This window comes from Odontesthes bonariensis, chromosome 14, assembly GCF_027942865.1.
Source record: "Odontesthes bonariensis isolate fOdoBon6 chromosome 14, fOdoBon6.hap1, whole genome shotgun sequence".
Classification (NCBI taxonomy): Eukaryota; Metazoa; Chordata; class Actinopteri; order Atheriniformes; family Atherinopsidae; genus Odontesthes; species Odontesthes bonariensis.
This window is the reverse complement of record NC_134519.1, coordinates 2,439,888-2,466,139: the sequence shown is the minus strand read 5'-3', so window position 1 is coordinate 2,466,139 and position 26,252 is coordinate 2,439,888. Positions and strand designations below refer to the sequence as shown.

General features: G+C 48.0%; 2 protein-coding genes across 2 annotated transcripts in view; one reads left to right on the top strand and one right to left on the bottom strand.

The window, feature by feature from the left end:
• LOC142398498 (uncharacterized) overlaps positions 1-26,252 on the bottom strand; it is a 462,406-nt gene that overhangs the window by 158,411 nt on the left and 277,743 nt on the right. The gene's annotated exons all lie outside the window — the stretch shown is intronic.
• Positions 1-26,252, top strand: part of lamc1 (laminin, gamma 1) — a 70,131-nt gene that overhangs the window by 10,324 nt on the left and 33,555 nt on the right. Inside the window, exon 2 of the mRNA XM_075482492.1 lies at positions 20,435-20,739. Coding sequence (XP_075338607.1) covers positions 20,435-20,739 — 305 coding nt within the window. The remainder of the gene's footprint in view (positions 1-20,434; positions 20,740-26,252) is intronic.

The window sequence follows — 26,252 nt, the reverse complement described above, 5'->3', positions numbered from 1 at the left end:
GATGTTTGGGTGGTGGAGGCCTCCTGCCTCTGATCTCCTGATAGGACCCGTTCTCTCTTTGATGGAGGGGGAGGGGCTCACTGCAGGTCAGAAGAAAAGTCTGAATTCCTGAGATGACTCGAGGTTCAGACCTGAGGAGGAAGAAGAGGAGGAGGAGGAGGAGGAGGTCTGATTTCAGAAGTGATCTGAGGTGGCGTTTGGTTTTCAGACGGCTTCGGGCTGCAGCCTTTGATCATGCTGCTGAGCAGGTGACCTGTTCAGGATAAAGAAGTCCATAGGCCCTCAGGAACTAGGGACCACGGCCCTCGGGATCTAGGGACCACGGCCCTCGGGATCTAGGGACCACGGCCCTCGGGATCTAGGGACCACGGCCCTCGGGAACTAGGGACCACGGCCCTCGGGAACTAGGGACCACGGCCCTCGGGAACTTGGGACCACGGCCCTCAGGAACTAGGGACCACGGCCCTCGGGAACTTGGGACCACGGCCCTCAGGAACTAGGGACCACGGCCCTCGGGAACTTGGGACCACGGCTCTCAGGAACTAGAAAAATTAAAAAACTTAAACTTAAAAAAAGTTAACGGTAGTAGGAGAAGTAGGCGGTTTCGAACACAGCCCATGTTAGCTTCTCGGTGGTGTTTCTTCTTCTCTCCTTACTTTTACCGGGTTTTGTTTTGTTCTGTTTTGTTGTTGAATGTGGCGCTAAAGTAACACGTCACTGTCGCAGACGGCTGCGCCGCAGACGGCTGCACCGCATCAGTCCCTATCAGGGCCGACTCATGTGCGAATGCAGACTGAAAGAGTTCCCCTGGGGAAGGGCAGCTATTAGAACGGCTCTGTCCGAAAGCAGCTTATGACTGATAGAAGAGTTTCATGAGGTCCTTTTGTTTCAGTCTGTATTTAACGTTTATTCTGAGGTCGGATGATTAAACCCAAACTTCTGTGGAACGTCCATTTCATCCTGCAGGTGTGAATCATGTGTTTGATCTTTAAAGCAGAGATGCAGGTCGTTCTAATGTGGAAATTTCCCACCATCCTTCAGGTCTTTATTTACCTGCCGTCCACCCCCTCCTCCACATGCACACTCCTCCCCCACGTGCACACTCCTCCCCCACAACAAACAGCATCCCTTTCTTCTACGCTGAGCCGCCGCTCTGTGTTTGCTCACCCATCACGCTTCACTTTGAAGTACAAACTCCACATTCTTGTTGCTGTGTGCTAATTAAGTCCCATCCTCCAGTTCTCTCACTCAGTGCATCAGGGGTGCTCACACTTTTTCAGCATGCGAGCTACTTATAAAGGATCCGCCCACTACAAAAATGCAAAACATATATTTATTTTTAATACATTTATTGAGGATTCTTTATATAGGCAAGGCAAGTTTATTTGTACAGCACAATTCAACTACAAGGTGATTCAAAGTGCTTTACAGAGACATTAAAACAATAGAAATAAAAACAATGATTTAAATTTTAAACAAAAAAGAAAGAAATAAGAACAGCAGATAGAATCAGATAAAATCAGTAGTTAAAATGTGATTAAGTTTGGAGCTTTATTGAAACGCAGCTGAAAATAGGTGTGTCTTCAGCCTGGACTTAAACACACTGAGTGTTCCAGCTGATCTGAGGCTTTCTGGGAGTTTGTTCCAGACATGTGGAGCATAGAAGCTGAATGCAGCTTCTCCATGTCTGGTTCTGACTCTGGGAACTGATAAAAGACCGGATCCAGATGAGCTGAGGGGTCTGGAAGGTTCACACTGGGTCAGGAGGTCACTGATGCATTCTGGTCCTGGACCATTCAGAGCTTTATAGACCAGCATCAGAACTTTAAAGTCTATCCTCTGATGGACAGGCAGCCGGTGTAAAGACCTCAGAGCTGGACTGATGTGGTCCACTTCTTTGGTCTCAGTGAGGACTCGAGCAGCAGAGTTCTGAATGAGCTGCAGGTGTCTAACGGACTTTTTAGGTAGACCTGTAAAGATGCTGTTACAGTAATCAAGCCTACTGAAGATGAATGCATGGACTAGTTTTTCCAGGTCCTCCTGAGACATCAGATCCGGTTATTTTCACAAAATAAAATACCCGTTGCCTTTTATCATAGGGAAAGCCATTAGGATACAATTGGTGCTTTTGTTTTGAAAACAGGAAGTGAACCTACCCTCGTTGTAGCTAGCTTGAAACTGCCGTTTTGACAGGAAATGACGATCGGCGACGTCACGTTACGTTGCATCTTGGGTAGTTTGAGTAGGAGTAGTATGCGGTTTCGAACACAGCCCATCTCTCCGTCTTGGAAGGACTTCTTGTTATTAAGGATGGCGTGCCTCACCCGAAACGATGCTTCGGTGGCGGCTTTCGCTTTTGAAGTATGTTGTGTGAAAAATGACTGCCGTCCGGATAACTGGGATTTTAGTTAATTTACCTTTCTCTTTCTCAGCTCACTTTTCAGCGGTGAAGTCGGTGTCGTATTTGCCACGAACAGTCCGAAAATGCCGCTCCACATTTCCCTTCTTTGCGACGGTAGACTGGCAGATGAGGCAAACGCACTTTGAAAATGACATTGTAAAAAAAAAGTCCACCTTCCATTCCGTATGAAAGTGATACGTTTTTGTCTTCTTACTTGGTCCAGCAACCCAACTCATTTTTGATGGTCATAAGCTTTCTTTAGTTTTAAAATTGGAGATAACTCGCTGATAAGCTTGCTAGTTTTGCTGCAGCATCTTTTTGCGCATGCGCGGAGACCTAACAGTCAGACAAATTCAGTTGTCATCTGATTAGCTGCCCTGTATGTCAATCAAAAAAAAAAAATAGACGTCTATTTTTTTTTAATGTCATGCGATCTACCAATACTACCTTTGCGATCGACGTACTGAGTACCCCTGGTCTACATGATGAGATTAATTCGATTACAGCTATAGTTGGGTTATGCTCCTTATCTGAGCAGGGTAATTCTCCTTGGATATATGGCGGTGAATGAATGGGATCAGAGGCACAAAGCGTGTCATACCCCGGTATGATAGGTGGCGCTGTACCCATTCCAACTGTTGCTAATAGAGCCACTTCCTGTTGACCTCTTCACCACCACCAACAACAACAACAACAAGTTTAAGTTTGATCAACATGAAACTGAGTCCAAAACAGTCTGGATCATTAATCAAAATCCCAAAGACTGAACACTGAAGGGGAAGTTAACTACAACTCCCAAGGTGCACTTTGGAGGGAACCCCCCAGCACGGAGCTTCAGATTTAGTGACGCTCACAGATCGTCCTGTTGTGACTGAAGTTTTTAGCCTCTTAAATGTGAGAATTGTTTCCATTTCTTTGTCATAAAAATGAGTTTTCACTGATGGAGAAAAAGAAGACGCCACGTAAAGACATCGCCTCAGGCTGCAGGAAGCTTACGCTTCATAGATGATGTCACTTTTTTAATAAAATATCAGGAAGATGTTGTACAGAAAGAAAATTGTTAAAAGTCCTCTGGTTTATTGGAAGCATTTGGGAACAAACTGTTGATCAGAACCACAGAGTTTAGACGAACCGACTGTAATATTGTCGGCTTCCTTCGTCGACCATCGTTTGGTCCCAACCGCTTCGTACTCGAGGTTGTCCAAAGATGAATGACGTTAGAACAGAAGCAGAAATGCCTCGGTGATGCTGGAGCGATGAGCCCAATCCGACCCTCCACTTCACCCAGTGTAGCACAGAAATGAGCTCCTTCTCTTTTAGGGTCCGAGGCGTAGGGGTCCTCTGGCCCTGTGGTCGAGGCGTAGGGATCATCGGTCCTTCGGCCGAGGCCCGTTGGCCGAGGTGTAGGGGTCATCGCTCCTTTGGCCGAGACGTTGGGGTCATCGGTCCTTTGGCCAAGGCGTAGGGGTCCTCTGGTCCTTTGGCCGAGGCGTAGGGGTCCTCTGGTCCTTTGGCCGAGGCGTAGGGGTCCTCTGGTCCTTCGGCCGAGGCGTAGGGGTCCTCTGGCCCTCTGGTCGAGGCGTAGGGGTCATCGCTCCTTTGGCCGAGGCGTAGGGGTCATCGCTCCTTTGGCCGAGGCTTAGGGGTCATCGGTCCTTTGGCCGAGGCTTAGGGGTCATCGGTCCTTTGGCCGAGGCGTGGGGGTCATCGGTCCTTTGGCCGAGGCGTGGGGGTCATTGGTCCTTTGGCCGAGGCGTGGGGGTCATTGGTCCTTTGGCCGAGGCGTTGGGGTCATCGGTCCTTTGGCCGAGGCGTTGGGTCATCGGTCCTTTGGCCGAGGCGTTGGGTCATTGGTCCTTCGGCCGAGGCCCGTTGGCCGAGGCGTAGGGGTCGTCGGTCCTTCGGCCGAGGCCCGTTGGCCGAGGCGTAGGGGTCATCGGTCCTTTTGCCGAGGCGTAGGGGTCATCGGTCCTTTGGCCGAGGCTTAGGGGTCATCGGTCCTTTGGCCGAGGCTTAGGGGTCCTCTAGCCCTTCGGCCGAGAAGTTGGGGTCATTGGTCCTTCGGCCGAGGTGTAGGGGTCATCGGTCCTTTGGCTGAGGCTAAAGGGCCATGTATACTCTCGCAGCAGTGTGTCGCAGTGAGCTTGTCGCAGACATGACGCAGTTATTTTTGATTTATGCCCAATTTTGAAGCGCGGTCTGCGCTATGTTAATTCCACGCCACAACGCAAGAGGGACAATCACGAACAAGCTAGGATTGTGGGTGTGGTGGGTGGCGTGTTTATCTTCCGGTTACGGAGGTCATTCAACAACAATGGCGACTGGACGAATGCGCACTTTGATTGAGATGCAGCTGATCGATCTAGAAATAGATCGATCAGCTGCATCTCCTTCGGCAGGAATGGCAGGAAGATCAGTCCATGTTTTTCTCTAAAAGAGATGGAGCACCTTCAGGTCTCACCGGTAGCTGAGTGCAGTTCCGTTCCACCGGTAGCTGAGCCCGGTTCCGTCCCACCGGTAGCTGAGCCCGGTTCCGTCCCACCGGTAGCTGAGCGCAGTTCCGTTCCACCGGTAGCTGAGCCCGGTTCCGTCCCACCGGTAGCTGAGCCCGGTTCCGTCCCACCGGTAGCTGAGCCCGGTTCCGTCCCACCGGTAGCTGAGCCCGGTTCCGTCTCACCGGTAGCTGAGCGCGGACCTTTTCCCACAGAGTGGAACGAACACCATGAACCCAACGTGTGGAAACACAACTGGAAGCAGCACTTTGTGATCATTCAGGAGACTCTGAGCTCCTCTCTCTGGGCGCCTGCGCTCGTCTCGGCGCAGTCGTGTCCGAGCTCGTCGGCTTCCACTCGGTGGGTTTCCACCGTGTTATTAAACATCTGGATCAAACCCTCGCCGTGAGACGATAAAGTCGCAGGAAGTCCTAATTACAGCTCGAGCCTCCACGCTGATACTTTCCACCGGAGACGAGCCGATGAGAGTTTACTGCAGATTTAACGGCGGCTCGCTGACCTGCATCTGGATGTTTCCTGCTGCAGCTGCGTGTTTATGACCTTCCATTCAGCTGCCGTCATCGGTGTGAAACGGGATTTTAAATGTGCACCCCCACCTCTGCAGTAGCTGCAGCTCCTCAGCCTCTTTAGTTTCCTTCTGAAGGGACCATGGTGTCGTTGTTATTCTCTAACCCAGAAGCACTGAGACTAACAGATGTTTGAACCCTGTTCCACACAGAATCTTTATCTTTACAATCACAGAGTTCCACTCGAGGTTTCAAACATGTTTCATCTTGTAAAACCTTTCAGGCAGAAATAGTCTTTGTTCCTTTTTACTGGATTCAACACGGTCAGAAATGAGTCCCGACCCCTAGAGTCCCGACCCCTAGAGTCCCGACCCCTAGAGTCCCGACCCGGAGAGTCCCGACCCGGAGAGTCCCGACCCGGAGAGTCCCGACCCGGAGAGTCCCGACCCGGAGAGTCGCGACCCCGAGAGTCGCGACCCGGAGAGTCGCGACCCGGAGAGTCGCGACCCGGAGAGTCCCGACCCTCATCTTCAGTCCAGTCCTTGTACCTGAGCATCTTCAGAGGAATGTGTTTTTTCTTTGTTAAGCCACTTAACTCTGAGCTGTGAACCATTCAGGCAGGAAAAAGGCTCCTAACTCAAGGGATGAACCAGTGTTGTGTCCACATTTTAAACTGGATCTTTAGGCACTTTGTTCCCAGCAGCCTGTCACAGAGACACATCATTTGTTCCCATTTCTTTAGCTGCATGTGTGAAAAACAGCTTCATAGTTTCAACTTTTTTGTACATTTACGTTAAAACTGCTTTCAGTTACCAAAAGAGTCAAATTAATATAAGAAATTCAGTTTAAAAATCCTAATCCCAAAATAATGAACGTTTTCACGTCTAAAAGTAGGAAAAAAACAGACAATAATAAGAATTATATGTTATTCAACATCAAGAAAAAGTAAATAAGATTCAATTTAAAGCTTAAAAAAGGAATATAAGATACAATCTAATGACTAATTATGGAACAATTAATATAAATGAAAGGATTAAACTGTTTTATGCCACCAGAAATGAATAATCTAGAAGCTCTTTGTGGGTTTTAGACTGGAATTAAGATTTGTTCCCATTTCTTTAGCTGCATGTGTAAAAAACAGCAAAGATAACACAGTGTGACAGACAGAAAACAGGATTTCTGCAGCAACAAGGTGATTCCCAAAGAGCTGTTAGCTGAAAACTTGGCATCTCAGCATGGTGTGCAGTGTGTCCTTAAAACATTTGAGGAAACTGGACAAGTGGAGGACAAAAGAAGAAGTGTCAGGCCTAAAGAACTATCTACAGCAGATGAACAGGATCTGAAAGTGATGTCCTTAAGAAAGAGGAAAACATCCAGCAAAGACCTGACACAGGAGCTGAGAGATGCATCTGCATCATTCTGGATGATTCTCAGACATGTTGGCTCAGACTAAACACCCTGAGCTCAGATACAATCTGTGGCTTCAACAAGGAGATGAGCCGCGAGGAAGCAGCTTAACCAGCTGTCTGTTGGCTTATCTGTTTGGGTTTTCTGTAAATCCAAAGAAACTCACACAATAGCCACATTCCCTCTGTAGGAACCTTTGGCAGTTCCTGTAACCTTTTCAGGAACGGGGACGTTTTTTCCCTCATTCTCACATACAGGAACGAGGGACCACGGCCCTCGGGAACTAGGGACCGCGGCCCTCGGGAACTAGGGACCACGGCCCTCGGGAACCAGGGACCACGGCCCTCGGGAACCAGGGACCACGGCCCTCGGGAACCAGGGACCACGGCCCTCGGGAACCAGGGACCACGGCCCTCTGGAACTAGGAACCACGGCCCTCTGGAACTAGGAACCACGGCCCTCTGGAACTAGGGACCATTTCAGCTCCTTCTCCTCAGCTGGGTCTGGAACTCGTTCTTAGATCTTCTCTGTCCGAAAGCAGCTAAAGTTCTGCTGCTTTTACTCGCTTTGGCCCTCAGGTTTACTGGGTTAGAGGATGATGCAGAGTTTGAGGCCTCCAGCTGTTTAAGAGATTGTGAGATTGGTCTTTAGGTGCGAGCTCAGCAGGACTTTAATCCTCCAGATTCAGATAAATCTTGTTGAGGGTTTTGGAAGCGAAGCCCTGAATCCGCAGCTGATTGATGGTTGTTATGGATCGCAGTGCCGAGTCCTTCTTACAACATGTTGTTTCCGTACGAGTTCCCGTTGGGAACGCCTCTGAACAGACCTCTGAACAGACCTCTGAACAGACCTCTGACCTGACTGGAAACCGACTTAACTGAGTATTTCCTCCTTGGTGGGAGGAGACGTCACCGTGGGAACGGAGTTGGACGGGTCCTGACCTGAATGGAAACTGAACCGAAGTGGGGGGGCTTCAGGGGGGTTCTCCTCAGGCTCTGTGATTTGCTTTTCCCAGGAAGTGCCCGAGTGCCTCGGGGAGTGCTGAGTGAGGGGGGGGGGGGTCTGTCATTACAGACGGAGTCTGAGCGAGCAGGGATGCATTACAGGGGCAAGCAGATGCTTGCAGGGTAATTTTAGCTCTGCTGCCTGGAGGAGGACGAAGCGGGCTGGGGGGCCGCGGGATTATAAAAGGGACGATGCTGCCGCCTCAGGGGCCGGTTTATAGCCACGCCCCCTTCAGTGATGTCACTCCAGGACGGCTGAAAGTTGTGACATCACAAAGTTTTTGTGGCAGAAGTAAAACATGCGGGAAACCCGGTCCACGGGTCCATGGGTCCACGGGTCCGTCCATGGATCCATCTGGCAGAGATGGGGACTCAAGTCACTGTGACTTGGACTCGACTCGACTCAAGTTGCTGTTCTGATGACTTGTGACTTGACTTGACAAAAAATAAAAAACTTGAGACTCGACTCGGACTTGGAAGTTAAAGACTCGGCACTTGACTTGAGACTCGATGACTTGAATGACTTGGGTGTTAAGCATCTAGCATAACTTCCAACTTTGTTCGTCATCTGAAGATCCATTCTGACCAGAAAGTGCTCGTCAAATTAGCTAATATTATCCTGTTAGCCTAGTCGGTAGTTAGCTAACGTTAGCTTGATATGATACGGGGTGGACAGGTTGGACACATTGGCCAATGATGTTTACTGACAGTTACTTATATCTTTGTGTTTTCACTTTATTAAGATCAGATTCTGCAGGTAAAACTGCAATAATAAGGTGACTTGCCCAAGAAAAAATGACTTGGTACTTAGTTGAGACTTGCACATGTGTGACTTGGTCCCATCTCTGCCATCTGGTCCGTCCTCGGGTCCGTTGGTCTGAACACTGACGGACAAACATGCCGTTTCTCTTTAATCTGAATTACCTTCTCGGTTTCACACCTGCAACTTAATTGGTTAAAGACCACCTAGCTACGCTCCCATTGGTTGATATATCTGCAGATGTGTAAAGAAATAACTTCCTCTTTCAGTTCTCAACTTTTATCCATCAGAACATGAGAAAAATGTTCTTCTGTGTTCCATAAGTAATGAGACGGAGTAACTGGATTCGCTGAGTTTGAACTGATGAACGTAAAACTTGACGATTTACGGAGGGATGACTCTTCTCCATGTGACTGTGTGACTGGGGGGTATTTTCCATAATTGCCTTTTTAAATGCCAGCTGTGGTGACCCTGATGAAAGGCAGACTTCACCACCTCAGAGAGGCGGAGCTAAAGTCTGTCTGTCAGACGGTGAAAGAGCTGATCCCGTCTCACCTCTGCTGCAGCAGCGTTTGAGGTTTTGTAATAATCCTGCTCTCAGATGAGCAGATAGCAGCGTCCTCGGGCGCTCTGAGATGTTTACGTCTCGCAGATCTGATGTGAGACGCCTCACTGATGTGGGTTTTTATTTGTGGAGGAGCTAAAGCAGATGTTTTCTTTCCTCTGCTGCTCTTTCTTTTCTTTCTGTCGGCCGGGAACACGATGTTCCTGATTGCTGCCATTTCATCCCACAGACGAAGGACTCCGGAGTCTTCCTCGTGTTGCGTTCAGGTGCTGCAGCTGCGTCCTCCGACGGCAGCAGAGCAGACATGAGTCAGCCTCTGTGTGTTTACGACTCCGGGGGGGGGGCACGGTCAGAGCAAACGCTGACGCACAACGATCAGCGAAACTGACCTTCCTCCACTTTAATGTGCAGAATATTTCCATGAAGACGAGTGTTGTTTGTTTCTGCGTCTTTTACCCTTTTCCCGTAAAAACGGAGGCTCCGAAGGAACATTTAAAGTTTCCTGGGTGGGAACCGATGTTTCCCAGGTGGGAACTTAATGTTTCCCAGGTGGGAACCTATGTTTCCCAGGTGGGAACCTATGTTTTCCAGGTGGGAACCTATGTTTTCCAGGTGGGAACCTATGTTTTCCAGGTGGGAACCTATGTTTCCCTGGGGTGGGAACTTATGTTTTCCAGGTGGGAACCGGGTGGGAACTTATGTGGGAACTGTGAGCTTCAGCCGGTCTCACAGCTGCTGCTTACTGTCACCTGTCGGGCTTCATGTTTGGAATCTGTTTCAGAGTAAAACCGATAAACTGAAACTCTGGCTGTGTTCGAAACCGCCTACTACATACTACATACTCATCGATCAGACAGTATGCAGAGCGTTTACCCACAATGCATTTCGCTCCTGCCCGAGCCGAAATCAGCCGGCCTGAAGCTGATTTCTCTTAAGCTCTAAACTCTGTAAACTTTAGCAACATTTGAAACATTTTCAGGCGAGAAAGTAGTCGTTTAGATCCCCAACGTGTTGAAAACCTGACAAAATACCGGCTGTTTACAATTTTGTTCCCACGAATTCGGCGCTACTAAAGCTAGCCGCAGTGAGCAACGCACTTCCTGTTATTTTCACAAAATAAAATACCCGTTGCCTTTTATCAGATTCTGCTCTGAGGTTTGTGGAAGAGTTTAGATTTCTGGACAAAGACTCCCGGAGTTCTGCCCGGGGGCCCAGGGCCCCTCAGAGGGTGGGAGCGGCCCTGCCGGGCTGAGTCCAGGTAAAGTTTTGTTCCTGAAGCTTCAGATTCCCGCCGTCAGCCTGCAGCTGTGCAGCCAGGGTTGTTGTTGGTGGTGTTGGGGGGCCCGGCTCCCTGCTGGGCCCCTTTGTGTCTGAGGATGGGGGCCGCTGCCGTTTGTTCCTGACGTCCCGGTGACACCTCCTCAGGGCGGGGCGGCGCTTCTTTGGTGGTCTCTGCTGTTGAGTCTTCTCCAAACACTCTGGAGAAGTGGGTGGGAGTCAGGGTGGGAGTCGGGGTGGGAGTCGGGGTGGGAGTCAGGGTGGGAGTCAGGGGGGTCGTCCTCTGATTAGATCCCAGCTCCTCCTGGGAGCCGATCTGGTGGAATCTGCTGCAGGTTGTTTCAGACTCAGGAGCTCCGACATAAACCGAACTAATGAGCTGGAGTTCTGGATGTTTCCGATCAGTAATCGATCAGTAATCCCGTCGATCCGATCAAACTGGGATCAAAGTTCCTCCAGAGTCGGGGCTTTCCCACATTAAGGAGCTGTTACAGGATCAGGTGAACGGGTGGATGAACAAAGGATGACAGAGCTCTTCCTCCACCTTCACTCCCTTCCTGCCCCCCCCCCCCCACCACACACACACACACACACACTTTTTTAATTGGAATCTCCCAAAACACAGAAACACACACACACACACACACACACACACACACACACACAGGTCGGCCTCCAGGCTGCCTCTTTAATCCTCTCGTCCAATCAGAGCGCTCGCTGCGCTGTTTATCAAACAGAAGAAGAGATGAAGGTGATATCTGTGGAATGAGTCACAAAAGATCTAAATGTTTCTTTGTGCATTTATTTCTTTAACAATCTTCGCTCACATCAACACGACCAAAGCTAGATCTATATATATATATATATATATATATATATATATATATATACATATACACATACAGGACCGGGTCGTAACAGAACTGAACTCATATAAAGTTATTAATTCAGCCTTTCAGCCTTTCTTGATTTATTTTGTGTTGTGGCAGTCTCAGAGCTCCGTACAGCCAGACTGTCACCTGCTGGTTTAAACTGGTTTATCAATGAATTAATGACTCCTGAATGGATGATGTGAGGACCACGCTCTGTTGTTTCTTCAGTCGTATCAGGATGTTAGTTTGCTTTACTCGGGTCATTTCGTGCTGAAATAATGTAACGTAATAAGTAAACATATTATTAATATTATATGTGACCGTAAGTAAACATATCTGAACAATATCAGCTGATAGTAGAAACGTTTTTAGCTAAATGTGTCCGTATCAGCCTCTGAACTCAGTTTCTGGACCCAGCTGAAGCCATTTTCTGTTAGTTTTATGTTACTGGTCAAAAGCCCAAAACTCCCTTTAAAAATCAGTGAATTTTATTCGTTATTTGTCATATTCAACACGACACAAGTGGACAAAGACGTCCGCCGGCTCGTCCTCCACTCTGAGTGTCTGCTGAGGAGTTCGGCTTGGAAACGACTCTTCCCAAACCGACATACGGATGTATGTAATCAGATTACTGCGCTGCATGTAAACACAGAGCGCGCTCACCTGCTGAGGCCGAGGCTCAGCCGGCCCACATGTTCAAAAGTCAAAGCGGCCATTGTTCCTTCTCCCGGAGAAGAATGCAGTGAGGTCATGGGAGGAAATTTAATTGGAGCGAGCTGAGGCCTCCCCCTCCAACCACTGCACCCCCCCCACCCCCGAGGCTCTGCTTGGACGAGCTTTCACAGGAATCCTCCTGAAACAGACAAAGTCGGGCAGAAGTTCCTGTTCTGGTTTCCTTTCCAGTAAAGACGCTGCGATGGTCCTCAGTCCGACCGGAGCTCGTTCTCTCCCCTCAGAGCTGACTTCCTCCCCCGTCCGTCTCCTCAGCGGGACGAAGAACATCTGCTCCGACTGCAGATCGGTGAAATCAAACCGAGGCTCCACAGCTGCGTGGAAACATTTTAGGATGAAGACGGCTCCTCTGTGGACTCTTTCTTCCTCGGGTCACTCTGCTTGGCGGAAACGCATTCCAGCCGGTTCCTTCCAGCCGGTTCCTTCCAGCCGGTTCCTTCCAGCCGGTTCCTTCCAGCCGGTTCCTTCCAGCCGGTTCATTCCAGCCGGTTCCTTCCTGCCGGTTCCTTCCTGCCGGTTCCTTCCTGCCGGTTCATTCCAGCCGGTTCCTTCCAGCCGCTTCATTCCTGCCGGTTCATTCCTGCCTGTTCATTCCAGTCGGTTCATTCCAGGTAATTCCTGCCGGTTCATTCCAGGTCATTCCAGCCGGTTCATTCCAGCCGGTTCATTCCTGCCGGTTCATTCCAGATCATTCCTGCTGGTTCATTCCAGGTCATTCCAGCCGGTTCGTTCGAGCCGGTTCATTCCTGCCACTTCATTCCTGCCGCTTCATTCCAGCCGGTTCCTTCCAGTCGGTTCATTCCAGGTCATTCCAGCCGGTTCATTCGAGCCGGTTCATTCCTGCCGCTTCATTCCTGCCGCTTCATTCCAGCCGGTTCATTCCAGCCGGTTCATTCCAGGTCATTCCTGCCGGTTCATTCCAGCCGGTTCGTTCCTGCCGGTTCGTTCATTCCAGCCGGTTCCTTCCAGGTCATTCCTGCCGGTTCATTCCAGGTCATTCCTGCCGGTTCCTTCCAGCCTTCCGTCCTTCCCTGACAGCCTCGCTAAAGAAAGGCTGCTTCCTGTGCACGGCTGCAGGCCCTTTTCAGGCTCTCTTCAGGCCCAGGCCTGAATGGGGCCCCTGAGGAGGCTCCTGCAGGGTCAGAGCTGCACAATAGGCGGGTCAGCGCCGCTTAAAGCTCAACCAGCTAATTGACAATGTTCGGCAGCGTCTCAAAGGCGGCTTAAACCCCGAGGGGCCGTTCTTTAGTGTCTCCGGATTAAAGGCCGAGTTCACTGTTTTTTAATCCGCTCTTTATTAAAGCGCCGCTTCCTGTTTGCAGAGGAAGAGGACGAACATCAGATCTGACACTCAGACAGCTCAGGGTCAGAATGAGCTCAGAAAGAGTCCGCCTCACTTCTTCAGATGGTTAAACCTGAAAACACTCGGGGAGGTTTGATCTGTAAAGATGCCGTTGGAGTGGATTAACCTCCTGAAACGTTCTGACTGAGGCAGAAAAACATGAAAGAGTCCTTTTACTGGAATGATTCAGCTGCTTTTCTCAGGACTTTGGCTGTGTTCGAAACCGCCTACTACATACTACATAGTACATACTCATCGATCAGACAGTATGCAGAGCGTTTACCCACAATGCATTTCGCTCCTACCCGAGCCGAAATCAGCCGGCCTGAAACTGATTTCCCTTAAGCTCTAAACTCTGTAAACTTTAGCAACATTTGAAACATTATCAGGAGAGAAAGTAGTCGTTTAGATCCCCAACGTGTTGAAAACCTGACAAAATACCGGCTGTTTACCATTTTGTTCCCACGAATTCGGCGCTACTAAAGCTAGCCGCAGTGAGCAACGCACTTCCGGTTATTTTCACAAAATAAAATACCCGTTGCCTTTTATCATAGGGAAAGCCATTACAATACAATTGGTGCTTTTGTTTTGAAAACAGGAAGTGAACCTACCCTCGTTGTAGCTAGCTTGAAACTGCCGTTTTGACAGGAAATGACGATCGGCGACGTCACGTTACGTTGCATCTTGGGTAGTTTGAGTATGAGTAGTGACCTCATGATGCATACCCAACATTTCGGAGAATCTAGTATGCATCCGGGAACTTAAAAAAAGTTAAAGTTAGTATGAGTAGTAGGAGAAGTATGCGGTTTTGAACACAGCCTTTATCCCCACATTTGACCCCTGACCTCCAGTGATATTAAAATATCTGAGTGATGCCACCACTTCGCTGCCTGATGTTGAACGGAGGAATGTAAAACATCTGCAGGAACATCTTCACCTGTAGATGTTTCCCACCTTTTCTCTGGAAAAGCCTTAACTCTGTAAACTGCTGACTTTGCTGCTGATTAAATCAAAGCTGTTAAACTGAAGAATCTACTGAAGGAGCCTCAGATCTGTTGATTTAATGCCAGTTTTGATTTTAACGCGTCAGTCTGTGTGTGACGTAAATGAGCTTAAAGCCAACTCAGGGTCCCATGTGGCCCTTTTTTTACATTAAATTAAATTAAATTCATTTTTATTTATATAGCGCCAAATACAACAAATGTCATCTCAAGGCACTGAGATAATAAAGTCAAATTCAAGCCAATTGGAATTCAATTAATTGTAATCATAATTATTCATAAAATAATCCAATTCGTTCATATAGAGCCAATTCAAAACCAATTTCCTAGCTAAGGAAACCAACAGATTGCACTGGAAAGGAATTTTAAAGGAATACATTTCCCTGGTTCTCCACAGCTGAAATGTTCCAACGCTGGAAATAAAACTTGCTTCAGGTTTTGCTGTTGGTGAATAATTAGCTCACGGTTCCTTTAAAAGATGGAAGTGAAGGACATAAAATGGTCCTTGGCAGCTTCCTGGTTCTCTTTGAGCTGCTGCTCAACTCAGTTCAGCTGTTTTTGAACACTTTGAACACTTTGAACACTTTGAACCTGACCTACACGAAGCAGGTGAATGCTGTGATCATTTCAGTGCTTTGATTGTTAGAAATGTTGGAGTTTTGGTCTTTTTTTTATGATTGTAGAATATTATGGTGAGTTATATTTCCTGTTCGTTTTCATGTGGATTTCTTTTCAAATCCAAAAATAAGTCCGTCTTTCTGGTGCTGTTAGATTCTTCTGCAGCCCTGGTGACCTGTTGGCTGATTGAAGGGTTCATCGGTTAACTCCAGTCTCAGTTGATGTTACCAGTGAAGCTTTTAGCTCCTGAGCGGGGCTGAAGCCATGAAGTTTAGAGCAGAGATACTCACTATTTTTTTCACCAGAGCCACTTTTACCACAACATACTAAAGTCCCCTTTTTGCAAATATGCATTTCTACATATAAAAAAAGAAACAACACAGCCAATACATGTTCAATTCAGACCACATTTACCTTAATACTGGGATGAGCGGGAGCTGGCGTGCATGTCCTCGACTTTCTTCATGTTGTATTTGTAGTTTGTTGTTGTAATCATAGTGAGATATTCAGGATGAGCATGGTTTTTGTGCTGGTTTTTGTGCTGGTTTTTGCCCTTTTTTAACTAAAAAACGATCCATTGGGCCTACATCTGGCGCTGGCTAAAGCAGCTAGCGTGCTCTGTGGTTTAAGCGGGCTGCGTTGCCAGGTTTAACAGTTCCCCCTTTAGGAAACACCATTAAGCCTTAATTAATACTTAATAAAAATACTTAATGCTACAAAAACGCAAACTTAATAAAAATACTTAACACTGTGCAGTATTCACTGTGTGTTATTTGAAAAAATGTATTGTTATTGTTAGCATATTGTTATAAGCTGCTATGGGAGTGCGAGCCGCCAATTAGAGCTTCAGGAGCCGCACAATGAGTATCTGTGGTATAGAGCATCAAACATGAAGCGGATGAGCTGCTGGCCTTCCTGTTGGCTCAGCGTGCACAGCCACATGCACATCAGCGTGCACAGAAACGTGCACAGCGTGGCCTTTGTTTGCGCTCCCAGCCGTAAAATTCTCCTTCTGCTCAATATGCCGATTGTTCTGTGGGAGGCGGAATTCCTGCAGGCTCGGCTCATCGGCTTCACGTCACGATGAAGTCGGCGATGAGCGCCGACTTCCTGATGAACTGCCCGTCCAATCGGAGGCTGCGGCGGCCACCTGGCGTCCCCGCTGCTGTTTGCTCTGCGGCGACGGAAGCTTTCGTCCCGTCGGTGAGAGGATGTGGGGGCGTTTTAAAGAGACGACAGTTTTCCTGTCAGCTGGCCTGTGTCCTCCTCAGAGAAGGCTTCACGCCGCCGAGGCGACTGATCCGAGGTCAAAGGTCCCAGAGGGTCACCGCAATAAGAGTGACGGTTTCCTTCCTGATTCATCCGAAACTGGATCTCAGGCTGGGAGCAGGAAGAGTTGCCTTCTGGGTAATGTAGGTTCTGAAGTTTGGTCCATGAGAGACTGAAAGTCTGGCTGTGGACTTTATTCATTTTATTTTAAATTAATTAATTAATGATTATTTTTAATGTTTTTTTTATTTTTATTTTTTGTTTCTTTTCAATGATTTTATTGCCTTCTTGTGATTTTATGTAGCTGTAAAGCACTTTGAATTACCTTGTGTACGAATTGTGCTCTATAAATAAAATTGCCTGGCCTATTTTATTAAAATAAAATTAATTTGATTTATTAATAATTTAATAATAATAATAATATTGATTTATTTATTTTATTTTATTAAAATAAAATTAATAAATAAATAACTGGAGGAAGAAGAAGAGAAAAAAAAGAAAAAATTATAATAAAAAAGACGTTTTTAACCACAAAACAAAATCAGGGTGTATTGTTGAGCCCAGTGAAACGGCTGTGAAGGTTTCCAGCAGCTGTGCAAACCCTCAGACCTCAGCAGGAGTCTGAAACAACACCCTGAGCAGCGCTGACAGTTTCCTTCAGTCCCAGCCGGCACTTTGAGCCTCTGAGCTTCTTATTAACCTTCATTCATTCAGCTGGTGGTCAGCAGAGGTCCTCACAAGGCAGCCGCCACACACACTCACACTCACAGGAAGCTGGTGTGTGTTCAGTTGCTTCATTGTTTCCTGTAGTAACCTCCAGTATCAGCTGCTTCACCTTTATTTGCAGGCGAACACAGAGGGGCCCTCAGGTGCCGGGGCCCCTGTCAGCACTGTTTACAGAGCAGATTCTTTGGCTGAGCAAACAGCCCCCCGCCCCCTGCCCACACACAGACGGGTTCGAACGTGTCGAGGCAGTGGTGGTGATCTCATGTCGGAGCGATTGTGGCCAAAGTGATGATCTTATTCTCTGATTTTAGTTCTTATTCCACCTGATCGCAGCTCTGCTTTCACATCCTGACGCACAAATAAAATATCTGACCTCTCGCTCAACATCAGCAAAACTACGGAGATGATCGGACTTTAGGAGGCGGCAGGGGTGGAGCATGCACCCCTCCACATCAGCCGAGGTAGAAAAGGTTCCTGGGGGTAAATATCAGCCATGATCTCACCTGGTCCGCCCACACAGACAAGGTGGTCAAAGCTGCCCGGAAACCTGAGCTGCCTCTTCTTCCTGAGGAGACTCCAGAAGTTTGGCATGAACCCAGCCATCCTCACCAGCTTCTATAGGTGCACTACAGAAAGCTTCCTGACTGGCAGCCATGGTTAGAGCTGGTTAGAGTTGGTAAGAGTTGGTTAGAGCTGGTTAGAGCTGGTTAGAGCTGGTTGGAGTTGGTTAGAGCTGGTTAGAGCTGGTTAGAGCTGGTTAGAGCTGGTTGGAGTTGGTTAGAGCTGGTTGGAGTTGGTTAGAGCTGGTAAGAGTTGGTTAGAGTTGGTTAGAGCTGGTTGGAGTTGGTTAGAGCTGGTTAGAGCTGGTTGGAGTTGGTTAGAGCTGGTTGGAGTTGGTTAGAGCTGGTAAGAGTTGGTTGGAGTTGGTTAGCATCTCAGTGTGGTTGGGGAGCTGCACAGTCACGGACCGTAAGGCCCTACGCAGTGCAGTCCGATCTGCTGAGTGCATCATGGGTAGGAAACTCCCAACCCTTCATCTACCACACAAGATGTCTTCGTAGAGCTGGTTAGAGCTGGTTAGAGCTGGTTAGAGCTGGTTAGAACTGGTTGGAGTTGGTTGGAGCTGGTTAGAACTGGTTGGAGTTGGTTGGAGCTGGTTAGAACTGGTTGGAGTTGGTTAGAGCTGGCTAGAGCTGGTTGGAGTTGGTTAGAGCTGGTTAGAGCTGGTTGGAGTTGGTTAGAGCTGGTTGGAGTTGGTTAGAGCTGGTTAGAGCTGGTTGGAGTTGGTTAGAGCTGGTTGGAGCTGGTTAGAGCTGGTTAGAGCTGGTTGGAGTTGGTTAGAGCTGGTTAGAGCTGGTTGGAGTTGGTTGGAGCTGGTTAGAGCTGGTTGGAGTTGGTTAGAGCTGGTTAGAGCTGGTTGGAGTTGGTTAGAGCTGGTTGGAGTTGGTTAGAGCTGGTTAGAGCTGGTTGGAGTTGGTTAGAGCTGGTTAGAGTTGGTTGGAGCTGGTTGGAGTTGGTTGGAGCTGGTTAGCATCTCAGTGTGGTTGGGGAGCTGCACAGTCACGGACCGTAAGGCCCTACGCAGTGCAGTCCGATCTGCTGAGTGCATCATGGGTAGGAAACTCCCAACCCTTCATCTACCACACAAGATGTCTTCGTAGAGCTGGTTAGAGCTGGTTAGAGCTGGTTAGAGCTGGCAGAATCCTCAAAGACTGCCATCCTTCAGACTGTTCACCATGCTGCCTTCTGGTAGGCGGTACAGAAGCATCCGGTCTCGCACAGAATGGAGAACATCTTCCATCCTCAGGCCATCAGGCTCCTAAATGCACTATAATGCACTCTCATCACTTTCACACTTTACACATGCCTACCTCCTCTGCTGTTTCTAGGTTAGTATAGGTCTTAGATTAGCATAGGATATTATGTGTATTATATGTTCAGTATAGCTCTTGTAATTAGCGTAAATGTATATTTGTAGTATCCACATTGCCTATTTATTGTTTTTGTTGGAGTACTTATGTCATGTCATGTTACGGCATGTTATATCTTGTTATGGTAGCTGCTGTACGGTGTCCTGTCCTAAGAATTTCAGGGCCCAGACTCTGTTGTTCTGTGTCTTACAAGAAAAGACTTGAAATTTGAAGCTTGACTAAACTCGGGCTCAGATAAGCTCACGAGCGTCGGCATGAACCCGTCTCTCAGCAGCAGGAACACCCTGAAGACCTCCGCAGGCTGCCTCAGTTCAGGTCCTGCCCTGGCTCCGCCTCTTTAAGGGAAGGTGTCCCTTTTCTTTTGGAGATCAGGCTCGCTTGATGACGGCGAGATGATCACGTCGAATTGATCTCCAAAAGGAAAGGTTGACTCGACCCTAAAGGCCTCGGTATGCTTCTCCGTCAGCTCTCCGTCCTTTCGAAGTTCTACGTGGGGATGTCGGATACCCAAGGCAGTTCACCTCCTGATCAGCAGGCGGCGCTACGTTAAACGACCCAATCTCTTACGTCTATGGTGAAAGTGGTTGATTGATTGTTCACCTTCCGGCTCCGTTCCTCCTCACAGTGAACGATGGTGACCGAGAGAGAAAGACTGTTGTTGGAGTTGGAGCTTATTGATATTGAAATGTAAATAATTCTGACCAAATGTTGACCGGCACACAGTAAACTCTTTCAGAAATGGCGGTGTTGTTGTTCTGAGAGGAAGGAGCTAAACCGGGAAAGTGATTCCGGAAATGATGTCGTTAGCCGACCAATCACAACCCTTGGGGTCTCCGTCTCCTAGATAGGAATGTTGGCCGAGAGCGTCTCCGGGAGGGTCTCCGTAGACCAGTGTTTCCCGACCTTTTTTGGCCTGAGTACCCCCTCACACATACAACGCGTGCGACGATTCTCCAAAAGTAGAGCAACACAGTGGTTATTACATGAAAATCATTTTATTTAATATCCTTAACTTGAACATAAAATTCTCAGGCTTTCTCTCTTTTTTTTTTAACCTCAGTTGAATTCAACATGAGAATAAAAAACATTTTCTTGAAATATAAATAATTAACCAAAATAGTATAAATACGAACTCAAAATAATCTTCCTTTGTTATCTAACTTAAACAAGTAACATTTCTCTTTTTTTTAAGAATACATGAACATAACTCATTTCTTTCTCTTTTTAAGAATACATTAACAGGCCTAACTCATGTAACTTTCATCACAAAACTGGAGTCTCCTTCATAAACAGTCCTCCATAAAAGTGTGACACCTTAATAAATAAATCAATAAAATAAAATTAAAAAAAACTCCCCGTGCGCCGCGTACCACTAGGGATACGCGTACCCTCGGTTGGGAAACACTGCCGTAGACGACCATAAATCAGGCTTTGGATGTCGGGGGCAGGGGTGGGACCCTGAACTAATCCATCACGACTCGCCCTGACTGCGTCTCCCTCTTTCTGCAGGTAAGGCCTTCGACATCACCTACGTGAGGCTCAAGTTCCACACCAGCCGGCCGGAGAGCTTCGCCATCTACAAGCGCACCCGCGAAGGGGGCCCCTGGGTGCCGTACCAGTACTACAGCGGCTCCTGCGAGAAGACCTACCAAAAGCCGAACCGCGGCTTCATCCGCACCGGCGAGGACGAGCAGCGCGCCATCTGCACCGACGACTTCAGCGACATCTCGCCTCTCACCGGCGGGAACGTGGCCTTCTCCACGCTGGAGGGGCGACCCAGCGCCACCAACTTCGACAACAGCCCCGTCCTCCAGGTGAGCGCCACTTCCTACAATCTGTCCCGTTTTCATCCTTTTCCCACTTCTGAGGAACGCTGAAAACAAAATGAGCGAGTTGGCAGGGAAGAAGAAGGTGATGTCAGGATGGGGGGGCTGCACAGAGGGGGGCTGCACAGGTGGGGCTGCACAGGTGCGGCTGTGCTGGCGATTATCACAATATTGTTTTAATGTTGTTATAAACTAAAATAATTCAACTTTAGAGCCAAAGTCGAGTAGTTCAGATGCTAATCCTTTGATCAAATGCTAACCCTTTGATCGGATGCTAAAGCTTTGATCAGATGCTAACCCTTTGATCAGATGCTAAAGCTTTGATCAGATGAGCTGTTTCCTGTGTCGGCCATGTTGTCACTTCCACGTCAGCTGATCTCTTGGACGGTTTGGGAAGATAACGAGAGTTCAGTTTCAGCTCTCCGACTCCTCTCGTGGTTCTGCTCAGTTCCTGCCTCAGTCCTCTGCTAAGTCACGTGTTTTGGGCTTTCTTGCCACCAGCTGAGAGGTGTGTTACTGCCACCTGGTGGACTGGAGTGTTCACAGCTGAAACGGCCTCATTCTTATCACCGAGATCGCTCAATCTAATCAATTATCAATCTAAATTTGAGATAGTTTCATCGCCCGGCCTTCGTTCGAGGGGTGAACAGATGTTACCGTCGGACAGATGTTAGGACAGATGTTATCATCGGACAGATGTTACCATCGAACAGATGTTAGGACAGATGTTACAGTCGGACAGATGTTAGGACAGATGTTATCATCGGACAGATGTTACCATCGAACAGATGTTAGGACAGATGTTACCGTCGGACAGATGTTAGGACAGATGCTACCGTCGGACAGATGTTAGGACAGATGTTATCTTCGGACAGATGTTACCGTCGGACAGACGTTCGGACAGATGTTACCATCGGACAGATGTTATCGTCGGACAGATGTTATCGTCGGACAGATGTTATCGTCGGACAGATGTTACCATCGGACAGATGTTAGGACAGATGTTACCATCGGACAGATGTTATCGTCGGACAGATGTTATCGTCGGACAGATGTTACCGTCGGACAGATGTTAGGACAGATGTTAGGACAGATGTTATCATCGGACAGATGTTACCATCGAACAGATGTTAGGACAGATGTTACCATCGGACAGATGTTACCGTCGGACAGATGTTACCATCGGACAGATGCTACCGTCGGACAGATGTTACCGTCGGACAGATGTTACCGTCGGACAGATGTTAGGACAGATGTTATCATCGGACAGATGTTACCATCGAACAGATGTTAGGACAGATGTTACCATCGGACAGATGTTAGGACAGATGTTATCGTCGGACAGATGTTACCATCAAACAGATGTTACCATCGGACAGATGTTAGGACAGATGTTACCATCGGACAGATGTTAGGACATATGTTAGGACAGATGTTACCGTCGGACAGATGTTAGGACATATGTTAGGACAGATGTTATCGTCGGACAGATGTTACCATCGGACAGATGTTAGGACATATGTTAGGACAGATGTTACCATCGGACAGATGTTACCATCGGACAGATGTTAGGACATATGTTAGGACAGATGTTACCGTCGGACAGATGTTAGGACATATGTTAGGACAGATGTTACCGTCGGACAGATGTTAGGACATATGTTAGGACAGATGTTATCGTCGGACAGATGTTACCATCGGACAGATGTTAGGACATATGTTAGGACAGATGTTACCATCGGACAGATGTTAGGACAGATGTTACCATCGGACAGATGTTAGGACAGATGTTACCATCGGACAGATCCATGCTTTTACACAAAGAGCATCAAGATGGACAATGATCGTGATGTTATCAGAATGAAGTGTAGATGTTGTTTCTATAAAATGGTGATTTGATCTCAGCTGATTGGATGCAGGATGTGTTGCTGTCCAAGTTTCCCATTGGCCGACAGCGTGTCACTTTCCCATTGGCCGACAGCGTGTCACTCAGCTGCTGCTGGGACGCTAACGTCGAAACTCCGAAGTTAGACTCTGCTTCATCTTTTTGAATCTTATGATTCACCAGCAGAAAAGAGTCTTTATGTCTTTGAGACCCCTCCTCCTCTTCCTCCTCCACCTCCTCCTCCTCCCCCCCCCAGTATGTTTGTGTTTCCATGCTCCCTCCCTCTGCAGCTGAGGTTGCTTCATATCTGGTGAGCAGAGTTTCTTTGTTGCACAATCTCGTGACATTTGGAGCTCGCTCTGTTCTTCAGTTTGAGAATGTATCCGGTATAATAATAATAATAATAATAATAATAATATTGTATCCAGATCAGTTCAAGGACCCAAGACGAAGGACGGATCCGTCTTCTGGTTTCTGGATCCACAATAAGTCCTTAGAACGTAGAACTATAGCTTAGCCTCGTGTTGGTCAGCATGTTTCAAGAAGCAGGTCAAAGGTAAAAGCGCTCCCGGAGGGTTTAACTGTGGGAGAACACGTGCACACCAACGGTTAAACCGTGCACACTCATGAGATATGGACCAGCAACCTAACCGCTGCAGACTGGGCCGCACAGATACAACATTTTACTATATTTTACACAAACAGCATAAAGATGTCAGAGAGCAGCGAGTCCGGGTGACGACACGCTGAGCTGAGCTGAGCTGAGCTGAGCTGAGCTGAGCTGAGCTGAGCTGAGCTGAGAGGTTCTTCTCTCTCATCCACTGAACCGATGATCATTCTTATGGAGAATTTCCAACTTATCATACGGACTTAAGCTATGTCGGGTGCTGTAAGAAAGGACAATGATGCGGTGGTTCTCTTATGGAGCTCTGTTCTCTATCAAAGCTAATCTGATGTTTCCTGCTGTGTGGCGTCACCAGAGGGGGCAGTGTAGGCTGCTGGGGTAGCCAATCAGCAGAGGAAGTTTAACAGGAAGCAAAACTCAATGAGGAAAAAACAACAACTGTGGTGGACATCCACAAGAGGAAAATGGAGTCACTGGAATATTAACTCATATTAACTCATATTAACTATTAATTAATATCTGGGACATTAACTGATATCTGGGATATTAATGTCCCAGATGAGTTGATGTCCCAGATATGAGTTAATGAGTTAATATCCCAGATATGAGTTAACTCATATGAGTTAACTCATATCTGGGCAGACATTGGTCAGCTGGTGAGTCTCGTCATTAAAATTTTTGCAGCTCAGACGAGTAAACAAAGTTGTTTCCACTCTTCCTGATGAGCGTCAAGTCTTCTTCAGACACAGAAACCAGCTCAAACACCTTGTTTAGCAGATTAAAGGAAGTTTTTCTGCTGAGAACACAGTCAGACTCCTGTTTCCGTTTCAGAAGTGATCCAGAGGTTCAGTTTGACATCTTTATGTGTTGTTATTTCCTCCCTCCCTTCCTTCCTTCCTCACGCTTCACCTCCATTTAAATGAACAGAATTAGCTCTGCAGCACAGCTCTAAACTTCCTTATTTGACTTGTCGGCATGAAGCTATTTATACCAAAGCCGGGACTCTTTTTGGAGGCGTCAGGCGGCTGTTGGTCGTCTCTGACATTCCTGCCGTCTGTCATCTCTGAGCTGGCGGTGGGAAATAACCCCCAGCTGAGGCCGTCCACCTCAACAGGCCACTGTCTGGCTTTAAAGGACCGTCTGCTGGGAGACGGGAGCCTGTGAGCTCCAGCTCCAGCTCCAGTTCAGCTTCAGTTCCAGCTTCAGTTCCAGCTCCACTTCCAGCTTCAGTTCAGCTCCAGCTCCAGCTTCAGTTCCAGCTTCAGTTCCAGCTTCAGTTCCAGCTTCAGTTCCAGCTCCAGTTCCAGCTCCAGTTCAGTTCAGCTTCAGTTCAGTTCCAGCTTCAGTTCCAGCTTCAGTTCCAGCTTCAGTTCCAGCTCCAGCTCAGGCTCCAGCTTCAGTTCCAGCTCCAGTTCCAGCTCCAGTTCAGTTCCAGTTCCAGCTTCAGTTCAGTTCCAGTTCCAGCTTCAGTTCCAGCTTCAGTTCCAGCTCCAGTTCAGTTCCAGTTCCAGCTTCAGTTCAGTTCCAGTTCCAGCTTCAGTTCCAGCTTCAGTTCCAGCTTCAGTTCCAGCTTCAGTTCAGTTCCAGCTTCAGCTTCAGTTCAGTTCCAGCTTCAGTTCAGTTCCAGCTTCAGTTCCAGCTTCAGTTCCAGCTCCAGCTCAGGCTCCAGCTTCAGTTCCAGCTCCAGTTCAGTTCCAGTTCCAGCTTCAGTTCCAGCTTCAGTTCCAGCTCCAGTTCAGTTCCAGTTCCAGCTCCAGCTCCAGCTCCAGCTTCAGTTCCAGCTCCAGTTCAGTTCAGTTCCAGCTTCAGTTCAGCTCCAGCTCCAGCTCCAGCTCAGGCTCCAGCTCAGGCTCCAGCTCAGGCTCCAGCTTCAGTTCCAGCTCCAGTTCAGTTCCAGTTCCAGCTTCAGTTCCAGCTTCAGTTCCAGCTTCAGTTCCAGCTTCAGTTCCAGCTTCAGTTCCAGCTTCAGTTCAGTTCCAGCTTCAGCTTCAGTTCAGTTCAGCTTCAGTTCAGTTCAGTTCAGCTTCAGTTCAGCTTCAGTTCAGCTTCAGTTCAGCTTCAGTTCAGCTTCAGTTCGGTTCCAGCTCCAATTCAGTTCCAGCTTCAGTTCAGCTTCAGTTCAGTTCCAGCTCCAGTTCCAGCTTCAGTTCCAGCTTCAGTTCAGTTTCAGTTCAGCTTCAGTTCAGCTTCAGTTCCAGCTTCAGTTCCAGCTTCAGTTCCAGCTTCAGTTCAGTTTCAGTTCAGCTTCAGTTCAGCTTCAGTTCCAGCTTCAGTTCAGTTCCAGCTTCAGTTCCAGCTTCAGTTCAGCTTCAGTTCAGCTTCAGTTCGGTTCCAGCTCCAGTTCAGTTCCAGCTTCAGTTCAGCTTCAGTTCAGTTCCAGCTCCAGTTCAGCTCCAGTTCAGTTCCAGCTTCAGTTCAGCTTCAGTTCAGCTTCAGTTCAGCTTCAGTTCCAGCTTCAGTTCCAGCTTCAGTTCCAGCTTCAGTTCAGCTTCAGTTCCAGCTTCAGTTCAGCTTCAGTTCAGCGTCAGTTCCAGCTTCAGTTCAGTTCCAGCTCCAGTTCAGTTCCAGCTTCAGTTCAGTTCCAGCTTCAGTTCAGTTCCAGCTTCAGTTCAGTTCCAGCTTCAGTTCCAGCTTCAGTTCCAGCTTCAGTTCCAGCTTCAGTTCAGTTCCAGCTTCAGTTCCAGCTTCAGTTCCAGCTTCAGTTCAGTTCAGCTTCAGTTCCAGCTTCAGTTCCAGCTTCAGTTCCAGCTTCAGTTCAGTTCCAGCTTCAGTTCCAGCTTCAGTTCCAGCTTCAGTTCAGTTCCAGCTTCAGTTCCAGCTTCAGTTCCAGCTTCAGTTCCAGCTTCAGTTCAGTTCCAGCTTCAGTTCAGTTCCAGCTTCAGTTCCAGCTTCAGTTCAGTTCCAGCTTCAGTTCCAGCTTCAGTTCAGTTTGAGTTGACTGGAGGTCAACACATGAGCAGAACTGGAGTCTTTCTCACAGTCTGAGTGTTA